This window comes from Oryx dammah, unplaced genomic scaffold, assembly GCF_014754425.2.
Source record: "Oryx dammah isolate SB20612 unplaced genomic scaffold, SCBI_Odam_1.1 HiC_scaffold_28, whole genome shotgun sequence".
NCBI lineage: Eukaryota > Metazoa > Chordata > Mammalia > Artiodactyla > Bovidae > Oryx > Oryx dammah.
Genome location: NW_024070212.1, coordinates 72,992,642 through 73,013,447, shown reverse-complemented (window position 1 = coordinate 73,013,447; position 20,806 = coordinate 72,992,642). Strand labels below are relative to the sequence as shown.

The 20,806-nt window shown below is 36.8% G+C and overlaps 1 protein-coding gene across 1 annotated transcript in view; it reads left to right on the top strand.

Moving 5' to 3' along the window:
• LOC120857009 (leucine-rich repeat-containing protein 7) overlaps positions 1–9,214 on the top strand; it is a 156,944-nt gene extending 147,730 nt beyond the window's left edge. The window contains exon 17 of the mRNA XM_040232605.1: positions 7,272–9,214. Within this exon, the coding sequence (XP_040088539.1) occupies positions 7,272–7,379 (108 nt within the window). The 3' untranslated portion in view covers positions 7,380–9,214. The remainder of the gene's footprint in view (positions 1–7,271) is intronic.
• Positions 9,215–20,806: the final 11,592 nt, after the last annotated feature.

Genomic DNA, 20,806 nt, shown 5'->3' with positions numbered 1-20,806 from the left:
ACAGGAAAAACCATAGCTTTGACTAGATGGACCTTAGTCAGCAAAGTAATGTCTCTGCCCTTTAATATGCTGTCTAGGTTGGTCATAATTTTTCTTCCAAGGAGTAAGCATCTTTTAATTTCATGGCTATAGTCACCATCTGCATGAAGTATAGAACCATTAAAGAAATAAAGTATTTGAAAATTTCACTAAAGCATTTCCCAACAAGGCTAAATGTGTTAACATTTTCTATAGTTGATCTCTTTTGGTGGATGAAAACCAAAACATCAGAGAGGACTGGGGAAAGGTGGGCAGGGGTGTAGGTGGTGAGTGGGCTCAGTATTATGTAATGCTTAGTCTTCAGAGAATGATAAAATACATTTGAAACATTTTTTATAATACTGTTTGGTTAGAAGACAACCAAAAATAATTTTTTAAGTGTGTATGGTTTTATATGCCAGAATTTCACTGCATATCTTTATCCATTTGCTTTGTTCATAATCTATATAGTTCAGCACAGATAACTAATTAGAGATTGAGTAAATACATTTCGCAAATAAAAAAAATGATTTTATGTACTAAGTAAAACACAAAAAACAATGAAGACAAATTAAGTTCATTAAGCTAGGTATCTATTGTTGACAGAGGCTAAATCATTTATTTGAGCTTCTTCCGTTATACCATACTGATTCTACAGAAGCAAATTTTACTATTAGCAACCTGTTCATCACATTTTCTACTTATTGATTTGGAAAATATGCATTCAATGTCGATGATGTACAAAATATTGTGCCAAGCAATGTAAACAATGTAATAGGGATTTGTAACTAAGTTTCTGCCCAGGAAGTAGACATGTCTGAAATTACCTAGAACAGATAATGGAGGAAGAGAGATGGAAAAGCTGACTTCAAATATGTAATAAAATCCATTCCCAGTATGTCTTCTTTTAACAGCAAGCTCTCTACAAAATCAGAAACCAACCTGGCTACAAATATTGCCTGAAACTAAGAGATTGATTTTGCAGTTCCTTTTGTGGTAAGGTAAAAGACATAAAGTGCAGGTTATTGGGAAACTGCTTTCAAACAACATAGGGAATTCATTTGAATTCATAGGGAATTCATTAGAAATACTCATTCAACATATTTCATAAGAATAAAAGAGGCATTCTAAAATCAAAGCAGATAAATAAGTAAATATCTTCAGGATTACTATGTATTATAAGTTTCATGCCAGAATTTCTATACAAATAATAGACAAAGTCTTCAGTTTAGTGTTTTCTATTTTGCCTTGCCTTTTTTTGAGCCTGAACTCATGAAACATGCAAGCTGCAGTACATAAGTAAGTTTAAGACAGAAGAGAAATTTTTATTTATGTTTTAGTCTATCAAGATTTTTTAATACTACAATAAAAGCCACTGAGACATTGAACTTTCTCACATTTAAAAAGTGCAATGTAAAATTTTCATTGGAACTGTCTAAGAATTAAAGGTCTGTAGTTCAGATTTTTGATAGAAAGGAAAATGTTTCAAATGACTTGGCACACAGTCAATGTAGTATTGATTATACAGTATACTCAGCCCTAAATATATCCTTATATTTAGTAAGATTAAAATTCTGCAATGGGAAATAATTCCAGGTAATGTGAAACATAATTGTAATTACCTAAGATACCCACTGTTTTCTCTCTTAACGTCTCACTCTCAGGTTTAGACAACATGAAGTCCAATGACTCAAATAAGATTGCCGTATATTTTCATTTTCTTTCATCCTAAGAGTTATACACATTCAAAGTACACTATATTAATTTAAAGAATCTGCCTGCAATGTGGGAGACTTGGGTTTGATCTCTGGATTGGGAAGATACCCTGGAGGAAGACATGGCAACCCACTCCAGTATTCTTGCCTGGAGAATCCCCCTGGACAGAGGTGCCTGGCAGGCTACAGTCCATGGGGTCACAAAGAGTCAGACACGACTGAGTGACTAAGAACAGCAGCAATGTATATCTAATACATAAGATATATGTGTACTGGCATTTTAAATGTTTGTTCCTTGAAGGGGAGTTTAAATCAATTTGAAATCATATAACAAATCTCTAATCCCATTTCTCCTTTGGATTCTAAGAAGAGTCATGCTGTCCTTCTTATTGGATAATCCCACCAATTTTGTGGCCAAACCTTCTCAGAAACTCGTTTTTAAATATAAAGCTTTGAATAATAAGAATACAGTGAAATTCTTGGAGAATTACAACACCCTCTGGAAAATGTCTATGGCATAAACATCCATAATTTAGCCACTTAACAAAACATTTACCAGAAGGAAATCAAAGATAAATTCAGAAAGGAACAAGAGGATGAAATCCAGAAACTGAGTATGTTTTACAGTAAATTGATAAGCTGTAATTGCAAAGCTCTACTTTTTGTTAGAATTGCAAATATTATGTTCATTAACCGTCCATCTTTTCATGTCTAAATCATGCAAAGGAGCAATTTAAAAACATTTTGTGGCACAGATGTTAATTGGAATTAAAATAAAGAAGGATACCTTCTGGAAATAAGGTTGCTATAATAAAATGATCCTTTATTCTTCAAATCAGTTAAAGTCAGAAATCAATGAATTATGTATTCTTGAAGCATACAATTTTTTGAGTATCTTTTCTTTTGTAGATTGTTTTCTTTTTAACTTCATTTTTACTTAATAAACCATGCAGTTAAGTTGCAATTTCCTCAAAATTGGACATATTTTATTATAAGCCATGATAGTGTGTATTTATATAAAATGTATATGTAGCCAAATTTGACAACATATTTTAAAGCTTCATTAATTTATTAATAGGATTTGTTCTTCAAATTGTCTTTTGTATTTATATTATATATATTCAAAATATCAAATGCATAAATGTAGATTATATGCATTTACATTTCAAAGCATTATCATATTTATACTCTACAATTAAATGGAATAGTATCCTCCTTTATTTCCTCAGCTCTTCTTCTAATCACACACATGAAGCAGCCACAAGACTTTTCTAACTGGAATATTGTGATTCTTCTAAACTTCATGTGGATTGGGAAAGTCCCACATACATGTAGTAACATAACTGTCTGATTCCCTGTCTGAACCATCCAAGATGTAAGCCAGATAGCCATAATCACTTTAACAAATACAGTTTTTTTTAGCTCTTCTAACAGTGGAAGAAGAAAGTTCTCTACAACTAAGATTTTTATCTTTTCCTTCCATTCAAACCCCTCTGTTCTTGCCTCTCCTGGCATCAGGCCTACCGTAATGTTCCGTATCAAGAAATAGCTCAATTAATCTTAAAAGGTGAATTCACTGAATGAGTCTGTGACACTTAATGAACCTAAAAACATTTTTTTCAACCTTACAACACCCAGTTGAAATGAATTGTGTCAAGATACAGAGTCATGACATAAATTCCCATCTAGACACTAGCTGTGTGAGCTTGCATATTTCATGTAATCTTGTTGATCATAATTCTCATCTAAAAAATTGCTAAGGAAGAAACCAAAACAAAATAAAAGTTAAAAATTGCTAAGATTAACTAAAATAGTTCCTTCCTCTGACATTTTGCCCTTCTGTTCTTGTTACTGTTCTTGTTACTATTCTTGTTACTTAATGAAAATTGTATTTCTGAAACTCAAGAAAGTAATAGTAAAGTAATATTAATAGTAGTAGCTAACATTTATTGTTTATAGTGTGGCAGGCCTTGTCCCTAAGCAGTTGACATGTGTTAACTCATTTAATCTTTAATAAACTTTCTAAAATAGTTTGCTTTCTGATCTTTCAGAATCCTTTTGGTAATTTGAGGCCATTCCCAGAAAATCTCTAGCTGTGGTCTTTTAAATAGGCCCCTTGAGATTCACCAAAGTTCTGGCTTAGAGCCAAAACATTTCTGGGGACTAGAATTACAGGTTGAGTCCTACTGTTTGACTCAATGATCTAATTTATCAACTTGCTTATTTCCTTCTGGGAAATCAGTTCTTTGTGTTTCCAACTATATGACTATTATTTATATAGTTACAAGCATATACTTTGAACTTACAAAGCATGAAAACTAAAAGCTGATGCTTTAAAGCAGTATTAAGCTAAATTTATACAAGGGGTTTCCCTAGCCTTGAATCAGAATCTGGATGGTGGGTCTGAACATCTTGAAGCCTGATTTATTGGAAACGGACCCAGCTATCATACCAGAGTTCATCTAGCTACGTTTTTTTCCCTGCTCTTTCCTCTGTGAGGCAGAAAACTGAAGCCATTACAAAGTACTTGATCACCTTGGATTTCCTGCTGCCTTTATGAGCCCTCTACCTTGATCCCCATCAGGACAACCCTTTCCAGTTCTCCTCCTGCCAGTTTTCCTGCCCCCTCCACTCAATGCACCTGTATCTTCTTCCTCTAGTTCAGCCACCAGGCCCGAGTCAGCTTTCTGTCATCCTCTGGCAGAAAAGACTGGGCCCTCTTTCACTTCTCCCTCCCTCACTTCAGACAGATTTACCTAGATGCCCAGGTCCATGGGGTCGCAAAGAGTCGAACATGACTTAGCAACAGAGCAAGAACAACAAGGTCAACAGCAAACGCCGTCTTTCAGTTCTGCTCCTCAAATTCAAAGCTACAACCAATCCTGCTCCCCTCCCTAGACTTTCCTTCTTTCACAATGCTCCCTTTTAAACTTATTTTCTGAATCAGATGATTCAGCCCTAGTTTAGCTGCGTAACCCTAACCTAATGCCTGTTGCTAAAGGGCCACTCTGACCTCCTTCCTGAACTCCAGTCTTTTATTTCTAAATATACAATCAACATTTCCTTGCATGTGTCGCTGGTACCACAAACTCTGTTGTTTTCCTGACTAAGCCTCCTCCTTCTCCAAGATTTCCATTTTCTGTTAACGGCATCATGCTTTGATTTTTCATTTATTTCTTTTGCCCTCATCCAATCAGATGCCTAAAAGTTTTCTCCTTTTTAATGTACCCTTTCAGGTCTCACCGCCCTAGCAGATGGTCTCACTTAGTCTTTCTACTTTTGAGATGGTTCACATGTAACTACAACAACAACAATTAAGCCAGAGTTAAAAATTAAAACTATAAGAATGAGAGATTCAGCATTTCTTTAGATTCTAATTTAGGACAAAGTGTTATTCTTACAAGTACTCGAGTTAGATTAAACCTGTTAGGAATCTGAATGAGAATTATAGCTTTGAAACCATGATGTACTAGGCATCACCACAGTTTCCCTTGACTTCCACATTCCTTCCTTGCCAAAGCCACTTCACTTATTTGAGATTCTGCATAAATTGAAAATAAAGAAGTGGAAAATTGGTGTAAAAAAATTACAGTAGGAGATAAGATAGCAATTATTTTAAGGATAAAATGTTGATTGATTTATCATGATCAATGAAATAGTAGTTCAAATCACTGGGAGCAATTGTGGTGTAACTATTTCACTAAAGTATTGCAAGAAATAATAAGAAGGAATATTATAGTATCAGATGATTCAGCCCTAGTTTAGCTGTTTGACCTCAGGCATGTTGCTTAACCTCTCTGAGGTATAACTCTTTCATTTATAAAAATAACAAAACTAGCCTAGATCACCCAGAAATTAATTCATCTCTGAATGGGACTGAGAACCACTGATAGAAATAATGAATATATTTGCTTTTAACTATGAGGGAAATAGAAATTATCTTTTTAATATTAAAATTTTAAATTAAGAACTTTTCAGTGAGTCAAAATAAGATTTAACTATACCATATGTTTTGTTTTACACAAGTGAAACATTTGACAGTGTTGGTGGGTTTATCAGTTCAGTTCAGTTACTCAGTCGTGTCTGACTCTTTGCAACCCCATGGACTGCAGCACGCAAGGCTTCCCTGTCCATCACCAACTCCCGGAGCTTGCTCAAACTCATGTCCATCATGTCGGCGATGTCATCCAACCTTCTCATCCTCTGTCATCCCCTTCTCCTCTCGCCTTCAATCTTTCCCAGCATCAGGGTCTTTTCCAGTGAGTCAATTCTTTACATCTAGTGGCCAAAGGATTGGAGTTTCAGCTTCAGCATCAGTCCTTCCAATGAATATTCAGGACTGATTTCCTTTAAGATTGACTGGCTGGATCTCCTTGCAGTCCAAGGGACTCTCAAGAGTCTTCTCCAACACCACAGTTCAAAAGCATCAATTCTTCGGTGCTCAGCTTTCTTTATATCAGTGATTATATGACAAAAAGGCAATGGTCCTGTGAACACTTCTAAAGCACACCAACAGAGTTCCTGCAAAAACAAAATAAATCAGACCAAGAACAAAATAACTATCATATTTCAAGAGTATCTGTGTGGTACTTACTGGTGTGATCTGCATAGTGGCTATAAGATCACGGCATCCGGTCCCATCACTTCAGGGGAAATAGATGGGGAAACAGTAGAAACAGTGTCAGACTTTATTTTGGGGGCTCTAAAATCACTGTAGATGATGATTGCAGCCATGAAATTAAAAGACGCTTACTCCTTGGAAGGAAAGTTATGATCAACCTAGATAGCATATCGAAAAGCAGAGACATTACTTTGCCAACAAAGGTCCATCTAGTCAAGGCTATGGTTTTTCCAGTGGTCATGTATGGATGTGAGAGTTGGACTATAAAGAAAGCTGAGCACCAAAGAATTGATGTTTTTGAACTGTGGTGTTGGAGAAGACTCTTGAGAGTCCCTTGGACTGCAAGAAGATCCAACCAGTCCATTCTAAAGGAGATCAGTCCTGGGTGTTCGTTGGAAGGACTGATGCTGAAGCTGAAACTCCAACACTTTGGCCACCTCATGACAAGAGCTGACTCATTGGAAAAGACCCTGATGCTGAGAGGGATTGGGGGCAGGAGGAGAAGGGGACGACCGAGGATAAGATGGCTGGATGGCATCACCGACTCGATGGACATGAGCTTGGGTGAACTCCAGGAGTTGGTGATGGACAGGCAGGCCTGGCGTGCTATGATTCATGGGGCCACAAAGAGTTGGACATGACTGAGCGACTGAACCGAACTGAACTGAACTAGCATTATACTAAGACAATCCAAAGTAAGATGTTCTAGATAATTGATAAGTATTTGTTGAATTAATAAATTAAGTTGAAGCTGGGTGAAATTAATTAGTTGTTTCCATAGTTGCAATTCTGGTGTGAATTTTAAAAACATGACTATTGGTTGCTCATACTCTCTTGAATCTTATTATTAGAGACAAGAACAATGTGATAAACAAGTATCTTGCATTGATGACCCTGTTTTATTTGTGTATTTACAGGCCAATGGACATAGTTTTGTACATATGGAACACGAAAAAGCTGTATTACTACTGAAGAGTTTCCAGAACACAGTAGACCTAGTTATTCAACGTGAGCTTACTGTCTAAATATTTTTTATAAATAGTGAAGATACGTCTAGCCAGACCTAATGTTGAAATAAATTTATACATAGAAACAAATTTTGCCAATTGCTGGACCAATGGCAAACATTAGTGCCAAATGTATAATACTATAATGTTAGCACTGATCATCCTGAAAAATGTTAACTATATAAATATGATGTTCATGTGGTTATGTATTAGTTTTAATTGTCAGCCTCTGGCTGTGCATTGGTGCAGTTTTGGTTTTGATTTTGTTTTTTTTTTTAATTGAATAAGTTTCTTCTCAAAGTGGATTTCATATAATTTCGGAGCACGGAAGCACACACAAGCTCTTTATGAATTCTGCTCTCCATCAGAAACACTGCCTCAAAATTGTATATGCCTTTATATAGAAAATACAAATATAAAGAATTGTAATTCCCATAAAATATTTCTAGCACAAAGTATATGTTGGCATATAAACAAAAAGAATAGAGAAAAAAACAATATTTTCATAAATTAAACATCTCGGATTGAGAAAGAAAATATATCTTAAAATAAGACTTTACTATATTGAATCTTTTTCAATAAAAATTACAAGATAATGCCTTATGAAAGTAACTGTACATATGGTATAAAGTGTTTATATTTGGTTCCATATTCATTTGCTAAATTCTCATAACACAGAGTGGAATATTTCATCAGTTAGCCATTTACCTCTGGGACCTGAATAAAAGATAGAACAACCTAATTTGTTCAATGCCTTTAGCTAATTACAATACAGACAGAGTTAAGAAACAGACTAAAGGTCATTGTAGATAAATCTTTTTCACCACAAATGTAAGCAGTGAATGATGGGTGGCAGCAAGGTGTTGCTTTATTTCTTTCAAGTTTATGTTGATTATAAACTGTAGCCCTGTGATTTCTTTACTTGTAAATGTGGAATTTATTTGTGTGTTGCTTTATCCAATTTGCTACTTTTAAATCATTTTAAATGAGTTTGGGGTATTGATAAAATTTATCATTAAGAAAGACTATTGTTAGAAAGCTATGGGGGTGATAAAATAAACTTTGCTATTTAAATATGAAACTTCAAATATAATTTCTCAGAGCCATGGTCTATCTGGTATTACTAATTTCCATGCCTGCCTTGGAGGGCAAAGTAGAGAAAATATCTTTTTTCCCCCCAAAGTTGCAAAATACATATAATCTTAAATTCTGTCTCACTGAAGAGAAAGATGAGCATCATTAATATATAATTAGTTATTTTTACATTGGAACTGTTTTCCTTTACAAATGATCAAAATCCATTTTAAACCCTTTAAAAATGTTTCTTTTATATATTAGCCATTCATTTGATTAAAATATTAATTTCACATTCCAGAATAATTTCCCAGAGTTGGTTATATGCCTTCTCTCTCATGTTTTGACATAGCTCTCTTTTTTAAAATATATATAATGAATTTACTTTACATGCCAGTGTTCCAAGTATTTTGTTACGATTTTCACAACAGTATCATATATTGATGTCACCAAAGCTCTGAGAGTAATATTTGTAAGTTAACTGTTTTATGGGGACATTGAAAATATTGTATTTTTGTAGGGTCTATTAAAATGAGTGTCACTTATTAGAAGTACAGTGGTATTTTTTTGGCAATAGAATTTGTCACTTGAAGGCAAATGATACTTCACTTTATAGATGATGCACTAATTTTGATGTTGCTTTATGTCAGGGTGACATTAAACTATGATTTTATAGGCTTTGATATTTAGCAAATGATTAAATGATTGGCCTATTTAATATGCTTCCCAGAAGTAACTTTTAAATGCATTTTAATATATTGACAATTTCTGATGAGAAATGTCTTTCAGAGCCTAATTTTTTCTTTGCCAAAAACTCACACCAATCTACCATACCAGCCACTATATTCAGATGACATCAGTAGTCAAGATAGAGGCCCTCACTGTCTTCCCAAGATCACTTAAAGGAGAAACAAACTCATGGGTGTAGTTTGGTAGCCATGAAGCAGCTCCAGTCATCCCGTTAGTTTTGTTAATCTTTCATGGGAAAATTGGGAGAAGAGCCAGATAAAGGACTTCCCAGGTCTTTTTTCTTATGTCAGGTTTCCACATCAAACACAGGGTCTCGGGAGATATTTCTGAGGCCAAGCGGAGAGAACCATGATCTAGTAAACCCTCTGCCACTCCTAATGTGACAGACAACATTGTCTTGGGCCATGCTCTACTCCTTCCTGTTCTCAGGAAATGAGAAAAAGAGAAAAGGGACCCCTGACCAGCCGGAAAGGAAAGCTGATGTGCAAAGCACCTCACTGTCAATTGTACGGCCATGCTGCATACTGAACAAAGGCAGGTAATAATGAAAAGAGGTATTTTGTTTTTTTAGGTTGACTGAAAAAAATCATTGATCACTTAAGGGGGAAGGGTCTTACTGATTCCATGGGTGACCAAAACCAATAATACACAAATCTGTGGTATTGGTTTTTTTTTTGGAAGGACTGGTTTTGCTGTTTGAATTAGCATCTGGTTATGTTAACAAAAATGAACAAGCAAAAGTTAAGGGTGTGCCTTTAAAAAAGAAAAATCAACAGCCACAAAAAAAAAAAAAAAAAAGGAGTGTAATTCATGATGACTCCAGTAGACTCACCTTGGTCTTTGATTTTTATTAGGATCTTTCTGCTGAGAAAGCTGTCTTATACCTGACATGAGTAAGACATAATGGGAGGGAATGAGAAAAGTATTAGGTAAAAAGAATAAGCACTGAAAATTACTAGTAGAATTGTTACAGATTTTGCAAGCCAAATAGACATTAGTGGACTTTTTTTTACTATTTACATGGCTTATCATACATTGTCACCAAAGCTCTCTTATGGTAATTCTAGCTTACCAGACAACACAACTACCTAAACAAACATAACACTTTCAAAACATAAGGATCTTTTTGACAAGAAATATTGAAAGACAGTATAATATACACATATTTATATCATGATAATTTATTGCTTATTGAAATCTATCAAATATATGTGTCCCAGTTAATAAGAACTGTAATTACATAGATGTCAAACAATCTGGGCCTTATGTTGGATTACCACCTTCAGGATGGAAAGCAGTTTTAAAGAGAGTGACAAATCAAGATTGATTAGTTCTTAACCTTGAAGATGATTCCACGTATATCACTAATATAATTACTTATTAGAAGCAGTACTGAGATACGTTTTACTAGGTGAGCTAAAGAGAGGGAGTATTCAAAGGAAGGAAAACTTTGAAAAAGTTAAATTTATATATTCATACATTACATGAAAAGTATCTGAATTTGGCAAAATGACTGATGAAGGAAAAGATTTTACTTTTAATCACAAAATTGATTTAATATCTCCACCACAATTTAAAGCCTTGGAAAACAGTGTGTTTGCCAACTTGCCTTTCTATTGACTTTTAATGCTGTCCTCAGTAAGTTTCTGCCCCTTGTTGGCACACAGATCAAGAGTCCATTCTGACAGCTTCACACCTGGCAAAGGGCACCACAACATAAGCAGATGACAAACCATGTTGGCAGAGGACCGCCACTCTGAGTCTTTGGTAAATTCAATCAACATCTTTGGCTGATTCCCGATATGCTGACCAAATAATAGGTTTTTTGAAACACTGGGTCAGTAAAAAGTTATGCAAATAATAAAATCTAATCAGTTAAGAAGATAGGTCCTTTATCTAGTATCAAGAAAAACAAGGCTGAGTTTTCCTCTCACAGAAATGCTAAATCATTCTGAGGCTTAATAAAATGTTCAAACACTGGGTTGGTGATGTGCCCTGTCTTTTGGTTGTATTAGTGCTGCCTGATCATCTGGGAATTGGGAGGAAATCTTCAATCTGCATGAACTTTTTTCCTTAATAATACACCTTCCATTAAGAAAAGCATCCTGGCTTGGCCCAGAGCATTGCCCCCATCACTCTCAGCACAACCATCCCCCAAGTATACATTACAGCGAAAAGGAGAGTGTGGGCTGTGGAAAAACAAATGTGCGACAAAGAAAAGCATGCAGATCCCGGTCATCAACTCTCCTAGGCATCCTTTCAACCTCATTTGATCTAAACTCTTCAGAGAATGTTTTTTGAAACACTCCACCATACAAAACTAAGGCAGATACAATCAAGTTTTCTAGTTATATTCTGAACTTTCTGGGGTTGTTTTTGGTTCTAGAATGCAAAACTGACCTGTCTTTCTCACTGCTGTTGCTGCTATAGATCCATACCTCCAACTCCCTGTGATGTTCCAAGGACAGATGACTGCTTCTGTCCTGCTGACACAAGGATAAGAGATCCCCTTAGAGTTCTGTTTGGAGACCCCTGACTATCAACTGATGGGTCCAGCTTCCAGTTTGGGAGGAAATTTCTTGGGTGATCCAGGAACCTAGTGTAGTGGCATTAACCAAGGCTCAAAAGTGGAGCATGGATCATATCTCTGACAGCATCAAACAAAGCTCGTGTGCAAGGGTGAAGCTGGCAGGGCTTCAGTAGAACTGTTTCCACTTCTGTTTTTGAAACGTTGGATTTTACTACATTGAGGACACTCTCTGAGGCTCCCAGCTGATTGTAATGGGGACAGGCTCCAATCGTCCTCACCTTTGACACTGTCTACAAGAGAGTGATTGGGAAATACTATCCTGTGATAGTATAAACTCCATGATTTTAACTTTGGAGAATTCAAAGATTTCTGATAAATGGAGGGAGAAAGTCCACTCTAAGTTTTGAATAAAGAGGGTAAATGAAAACCTAGGAATTTCATTAAAGCCTTGGGCTTTTAGCTATGTGATTATCATAATCTTCTCTGACAGCAGTTCTATAGGAAGTAAAGAGAGAAAAACAGAGAAGGAAAATAATTCACCGGCCCTATCTTTAGAAGCATTATTTTATCTGGTAGCTTTTTCCCTGTTGGATTTTGATGTGTAACAGTGAGCTTTTACTTTGCAACAACCCAATGAGCACTGAACAAGATAAGAAGTAGACCTGGATGTAAAGCAGGCACGGATGAGAAGGTTATCTCTAAAGCCACACCAACCTCCCCTAATTTTCCTGGGCTGCATAACTCACTTTTCTGGGCCTAATTTTGTATTTTGTTAATAGCAGCACCTCAGAGTAGAAGATTGTGAAATTCAGGCAGTGTTTATGTAGAAAGCAGTGAAACCCTGTGACTCTGCTGGGGAAAGTCTTATCCCTTTTTTTGTGGGTGGGGAGGCTTTTAAAATATTTCATTCTTTAAGCTAGTGTAACTTTTAATGTGTGTAGGAAAGGATGTTGAGGGGAAAAGTTAAATGAATCATCCAATCTTTCTCTACTTTTGAAAATGTATATTTTTTCTCAAATCTATCCCTGTTACACAACTGTATCATTTGTGTCAGTTTTTCCTCCCCTTCTTTAAAATAACTGGATGAGTAAGCAGCCTAAAAATAGTCCACTAACTCTATACCTAGAGTAAAACATCTTAGTACAGAGCCTCACTTTCATCAGCAAACTCTGTAATTCCTCCATAGGAGAACTGTAGCTGAATCTCAGATGCCTAAGGTATGTCATTCATAAATTCCAAACATTTGGGGAATGTTTATTGAAGAATATAACAGAAACATTAAATGTGATGTTAACAAATATTTGTTGAGCATCAGCTATATACCAGGCACTACGAGGGATGTAACATGGTCTCCTCTGCACAGAATCTCACAATCAAGTGAAAGGTGGGAGAACTTCCCAATCAAAGAGTTCAAGACCATATGGTGAGTCCCTGTGTCCCTGCCCTCAGCCCATGCATTGCAAAAGGAAGCAGCATCCTTATCTAGTCAAATCTCTTTGAGGCTTGAGCATGTTACATTTGGAGCTATAAATAGGTCTTCCTACTGGGTTCTATGGTCTTTGGGAGGCTATATGAGTATTTCCCAAGACTTAGGACAATATTTGAGAGGCTAGAAGTGGCAAGAGTGGATGCCTTACTGGACAAGATAAATAGCAACTGTAATCCTTTGAATCTGTGAAAGAAAATTTTACCATTTCTTCCAAAGAAGAGAGAGACTATTAGAAAAAATGATATCCTTCAACCTGGCTCTGCACTGTGCCTGAATGTCACTGACATGATGGAGGAAAGAGATAGAAACTGTATTTTTAAAGGCTTGATGTGTTTGATTGAAGAGATTCTTCTATGCTTAATGTCCCCAAAGGATCCCTCCTATGACCACTGCTTCTTACAGGCCATCAGAAAGCATGAGTCCAGAAGATCAATATTAGAATCACTCATGACCCACAGAGAAATGCAATGGGTTGAATATTCATTCAGCTGGCTGCATGTCATGTTTATTTACCTCACTTACTTCAGTGAGGTGAAAGTATTTTACTGAGTGCTGTTCAGACTAGCCCATGAAAATACTGTTTGCATTAAGTAGGATCAGACATTCACATATCATGGACATCTGTTTATTCTTTCAAGAAAAGTTTGATTATTTGAATCTAGGAATTACTTGTTTTTCTTCACTCAATCTGTACATATGCAGTTTTTTTTTTTTTTTTAACAATTTTATTGAGGTAGAATTTGTCCCCAGATTTTTTTTTTTTAATTGTTATTGTCTTTTTTTTTGGCTGCACCATGTGGCATGTGGGATTTAAATTTCCAGACCAGAAATCAAACCTGTGCCCCCTGCAGTGGGAGGTAGAAGTCTCAACCACTAGACCACCAGGGAAGCCCCCATACCCAGTGTTTTGGACATCTAAAATCTTTACCTTTCACTAAGTACTTTCTAATCTCAGCCTTTGCCCACAATGGTCCCTCTATTGAAATGTCTTCCTCTCCCCATTCTCTTTGTAAAGTATCAAAATTATATGCAGCCTTCAGGATCCAGTTCAAAGATTACCACTAGATTTTCCCTAGTATTATATTGGAAGAAGTTTCTTTCCCTAATATTAATAGCATCATATTACTTTTTGTATGTTTTATAGTACTTATTACATTCTACCTTCGGTCATAGAGGTTTGATATACCTTTCTTCTTTCCTCTATCACCTGGATGCTTCTTGGGAGGATCAGACAATACTTAAAAGAGGCATTCTAGACTGAAGAGCTTCGAGGAGGCACATCTGGTTTTGCTTTCTATGTATCCTTAGGGCCTGTAGAGTGTCAGAAGCATAGCAGATGCTCAATAAATATATGTTCAGTGATTAAGTGGATGATAGGCCTGGCATGTAAACACATTTACTGGATTAAACAAGTTGATGTTCAATTTACATAACAACTTTGAACCATGAAACGTTCACTTTCTCAGTTCATTACTTTCTTCAATTCTCCCTTTTAACCCAATCTTCCTCTCCTCCCCAGCATTTCTCCTAAGACCTTTTAGGTTCTCGTGCTGTGTTTCAACAGTTGTATTTGATTTCCCTTTTATATTTTCTAAGGACCTTGTGCTGTGCTTAGTCACTCAGTCGTATCTGACTCTTTGTGTTCCCACGGACTGTAGCCCGCCAGGCTCCTCTGTCCATGGGGACTCTCCAGCAAGAATACTGGAGCAGGTTGCCATGCCCTCCTCCAGAGGATCTTCCCAACACAGGGATCAAACTCAGGTCTCCTGCAGTGCAGGCAGATTCTTTACCGTCTGGGCCACCAGGGAAGCCTATGAATACTGGAGTAAGTAGTTTATCCCTTCTCCAGGGGATCTTCCCAACCCCAGAATCAGTCCATTGCAGGTGGATTCTTTACCAGCTGAGCTACCAGGGAAATTAAGGACCTTAAACACCGTCCAAAAAGTTTAAGAAACAACTTTTGTTCATTTAACTGGAGTACATCATATCAATCCTTCTGATTTCGTTTGGGTCTTCTCTTCTTGGAAGAAGTCATGCAGATGGATGCCAGAAATCTCCCAGAGAAATGAATGCAAAGGTTGAACTTATAGAGCCACTGTCTTAGTCTTAGAGCATCTTAGAGGTAATCAAGCCCTGTTTCCACATTGTACCAGAGGCCCAAGACCTGGAGAGGTCAAGTGATTTTGTAAACCAAGGAGACAAAAGTGCATGCTTAGAACTGGCTTTAGGTCCCTATTTAGGGTTATTCCAGCTCTACACTGTGACTTGGTAGATCACTTAATCAAACTTTACAATTTGGAGAGTGGGCAGTAGTAAAAGAAGTTGTGATAGGGATGGCTAGGGAAAAGTAGTTGAGAAGAGCGAATCCCTAACCCTATTTTAGCTCTAAAATTTAATGAAACCACTGCCTAACGCTGCCTGCTCTAGAAGAAAGACAAGTCTGTCCACAGCTTTTAGTATTTTCACACTGCATTTGGGATCCTTTCATGGGGATATTCCACTATCGTCATCCTTAAAGTAAAATATCATATACTCCAGAATTCTCAGGCTACTGCAAAAGCTTTAAAATTAACATAATTAACTGTATACAGAGATCACAGAAAAGCTGATTACTTTAATAAAACCACATGCCCCCTCCCAAACTTTTATAGAGATCAGAATCTGGCCTGTTGATCTCAAAGCAGAAGAAAAGTATTTCTACTGCCATTGCTATTAGTTTCATTAGGTACTTTGTTTGTAGGAGCAAAAAAAGAAAAAGAAAAAAGAAAAAAATTGGAATTCAACCCCTGGGGGAGAAAAAAAATGTCTGTTAGAACACTAGGTTGGTAAGCTCCTAACCAGAGTTCCTTCATTACCTCATAGGATCTTGCTTTCCTTACAAATAAAGCATTTCTTTCTTAGCTTTCTCTCAACAGTATTTCCCACTTGGGTTTCTACTTGGGTTTCATAGCAAACTGAATTACACAATTCAATCAGTCTCAAACATTAAATCTATTTCTCATTACTGCTGTGTTTATACTAATAATACTAATTGTTCCAGCTGTCTCTTGCCTTTTTTTTTTTTTTTTTGTCTCTGCCTTTTAATTTCTTTGTATGGGGAGAACTTGCTAACAGGCCGTGTAGGGCTTCTTTTAATGAAATTTTGTATCTAGAAGCCATTAGTATATCCTGAAGGAAATTTCAAATCTTTTTTTTTTTTTTTTTTATAGTAGGGTGCCTCAAACTGTCCAGCTTGGTCATATAGCCCACTCTCTATGTATTTACATGAGGAAAAGAATGCCAATTTCTGTTTGAACAAAAATGAAGTGAAAATGAAAAGGGTAGTATTAATCGAGAGAGCAACATTATTTTAGACTAGCGAGGGGGTAAGAGTATTTTAGAAGAGCTGGAGTGCTATATTTTAAGTAAGAGTTTTTAGAAAAGTGAGGAAGAGTAATAAAAGGCTGGATGAAAGGGAGAAATTAATGTTATTAGGGAGGTACGAATGAGAAAGGGGAACAAATGGAGATGAAAGGCTGATAGAGAGGAACGGAAGGAATTGGATGGCAGAGAACAGACCCAGATTCAAACACATCCTCATCTCCGGGTGACCACACCCGCTTCAGACATCCCTGGAATTCCCTTCCTCTCCCTCCCTCTCTCCTGGCAGAAAGTGATGAAAAATAAGGTATATATTAGAAATATGTTTCATTTCATCATTATTTATAACGTTATTTTTGTAATGTGGTGGATAATTTTTTTAGTCATGTTAACTTCTCAGTAAAGGAAGGGGAAAAAAATCACCAAAAGTTAGCTCATTAAAAAAAAAAAAAAGTTACCAGAGCCCTCTTCTGAAATAAAGGCCAATATCAATATAGCCCTAGGTGAAAGTTCAGCGAAGAAATAAGGAAAATTATCGTTCTATCACAGACAGAAGAGGACCTTGATAGGTTGGTTTCTCTATCGACCTTCAAGGAATTACATTCCTCCAAAGAGGAGGCTACCGCTTACCTCTATAACCCACCCTGATAAGGAAACAAATCATATGTTTCATCCCACTGATACCCTCCGTTTAAATTACGGAGAGTAACAAACTAGGCTTCACTTCTAACATGTAGTATCTTCATACATGGTTGAACAGAGCCGCACTTTGTAGGAATACGTATGCAATTCTGAAGAGTTGCCACCAGATGGAGCCCTTATATCTATAGTACAATTTTATGTATCTCAATCAGCAAGTCTGTAGCTTGGATAACCCCACTCTGGACAGTCCGTTTTTATACCGGTCCTGCTGATACAACAATAAATACAAACAATAATAAACTATTGATAAAACTGTTAACACCCTTTTTCATACTCTTTTGAGAGAATTAGTTTGAAATAATGCTCTAAATTTAAACAATACAAGCAAAAATTAAAAGTTTTAAGCTTATTTTAATCAGTTTCTATATTTTTGACTGCACCTCTCAGGTTTTACCAACCACCCAGGACCCAACCACAGAAAGAAAGAGTCTCTCTCTCAACTTCAAGTGAGTGTGTGATTTTAAATTCTGATATTCCAGCTCAGATTAATTATGTCATCTGCCAGTTTAATTGTTCTTTAACCTCCTTTGGTTCTCCAAATATTTTGTAGAGATATTTTAACAAGTTTCCTTCCTATATGCTCATTCCAAATATGTGGGAAGGTATTTACCACAAATTATTTAAAATATGTATTTTTAGATGACCTCTCCAAAACATAAACATCAGGAATTAAACATATAGGCCTGGCATGCTGCAGTCCATGGGGTCGCAAAAAAGTCGGACATGACTGAGCGACTAAACTGAACTGAAGTGAGCATAATCTTGATTATGTAAATCTAAAACTAGTCCAAATCTAAATATGTGTGTATACGTATACAGCTTTATTTCCAGGTGACACCTGGTAGTAACAAGGTATCCAGCATAAAATCTTAATTTTTCATTTTATCTATGTGTACAGAAATTAATATAATCTTATAATCAGATTTGGGCTTTCCTGGTGGCTCAGCGGTATAGAATCTGTCTGCAGTGCAAGAGACACAGGAGACACGAGTCCGATTCCTGCGTAGGGAAGATCCTCTGTGGGAGGAATTGGCAACCCACTCCAGTATTCTTGCCAGAAAAATCCCATGGACAGAGGAGCCTGGCGGACTCTAGTCCATGCGGTCACATCACAAAAAGTCAAATCCGACTGAGCACATCATCAGATATTATGTATTATAAACTGAATACAGAATGTATTTCAAAATACATCTCATAAACTGATAATCAGATTCAAGGGGATGGTTTAAAATCTCCGCCAACCTCCCTTCTTTCAACCAGAATGTCTGGGTGTTGAAGGCACAAAGTCCCTAGCATCCTTGGTGACCTGTGTCCTCAAGCTATTTTGGTTCTTAGACATTTGGAATGTCAGGGCCTCTACTGGCTAGATCATTGTTTTAAAAACCAAATGTTTCTGTTTACTTCTTCTAAGCTAATTATATCCTCACTTTCATGGCTTAGCGATAGCTTAGCCATCATTCTTGTTTGGTCCTCCTCTGTGCTAATTCCACCAAAGGCCTATTTATTCCTGTTTGTGGTATTTCTCTGCCAACCATTTAATCTTTGTTTCTTCTGAACCCAAGCAAAGGTGGAAAGAACACACAGTGTTCCTTCCCAAAGTCTATGTAAAACTGTTTAATCCTCTGGAGTTTTCCTCCAAAGGAAACACATGATCAACCCACTACTAATACAGTATGTTCTTAGCAAATTCAGTCAACCTTCTTTGGGGGTTGGCCAAAAAGTTTGCTTGGATTTTTCCATCAGGTGTTATGGAAAAACCCAAACGAATTTTCTGGCCAACTCAATAACTTCTCTATGACCTGAAGCGTGTTGATTTTAGTGCACCATCTTGGGTTTGCTTACCAAATGTGCTTTCTCTCTTTTCAGAAGAGAAAAATACCTCCTAAACAAATTTAATTGTATACAACATGGCCACACATTTTAAAGCAAATACAGATGTTCACCACGGTTTCATTCTTTTTAATACAGCTTTTGCCTTATTTGCTCTATTTTCTATTTCATCATCTTTTTTCCTCTCTTCTTAGATTTCCAAGAGCTTTTCATGATAGTTTTGGCTGTGAAGTCTGAACTAAATATTAGAACAAAAATTAGGAGAAATTTGTACTGAGAATGAGAGAAAAGTTACTTGAAAACTATTTCTGTACTCAAATAGTGTGGGGTTTTTTGTTTATTAATGCTTGTGGTACTTTTTTATTTCTAGAATTTTTTATATCAAATAGCACCTGAAGTATTTTCACATATAGAGTGTTTTAGGGCTTCCCTGGTGGTGCAGTGGTAAAGAATCTGCCTCCAATGCAGGAGACGCAGAAGACGTGGGTTCGATCCCTGGGTCAGGAAGATCCCCTGGAGGAGGAAATGGCAACCTACTCCGATATTCTTGCCTGAACAATCCTATGGACTGAGCACCCTGGCGAGCTACAGTCCGTGGGGTCTCAGAGTCGGACACGACTGAGTGATTGAGCCATGCACCACACACAGAGTATTAACCCTGTATTCCTGGGAAGAAACTCTAGGTGAGGGCTTTCTATCCAGCAGTCAGTTTAGTTCCCTCAAGTACTGAGATATTGATCCCCTCAGAGTACATGGACTTGTGACTTGTTGCTTTCACTTGCGGCCTGGAGAGACCTTATCTATTTTACCCACCTGTACCCCATTATGCAGAAGAAGCATGACCGTTTTCTATCTGTGCCATGATGTAAAGAGGTTGGGAAGCTCTGGTTTTTGTTAAAACAAATGGGAAAATCACCAAGGTTGGGTTGGGTGTGGAGCCCTAAGCAGCTGAAGGAAGAGCAGAAAGTTGTGAAGAATGGTTGCTTACAATGCCTACACCCCTCTGAAACACTCCTTGCACGCCTGCCACCACATGTAGGGTGCCAGTTGTCCAGCTGTGTCACCTCACTGAGAAATAAGTGAATGAGGGACATATTTGACACTCCATTTACTACTGCTGATGTTCATGAAGCCAGGAATCACCCATAAAAGAGAGTTGTTAGGCTGTGGGCAAGATCCATTTTCCAAATTTGATTTTTCCTCTATGTTATCATTATACACAGTGTTCTTGACTTGCAACATTTGTCTTTACTTGCTGTCCTTCTATTTATTTTATCTCTGAAAGCCAGTTTTGGGACATAATTTTTTGCCATACTAAAGGTGTCGTTCAATTTAGCAATAAGTGTTTTCCATTTGATATAATCACATAGTGTTATTGTGATCAAGACAGATTCCATAACAGGCCATCACTCTATGTTCTTCATGAAACCATGAATGTTGCTAGCAAATGTTACCAATCTGTTTGTGACCATTTCTCAGAGAAACTCAAACTCAAGACTCTCTTTCTCTCTTTTGCAATCTCTCTCTCTGGCTGCATCCCTCTCACACACAGAGGCACACAGACACACACAGTATCAGGTACTAATTTTTTTTTTTTAGGTTTTGACATATTTCTCCAGGTGACCTAGATCATCATAAAATACTGAAAGGTAAGGGACTATGTCTTCTTGTTCTTTTCTTTTTAAACTTCCCATATCGACAATAATATTT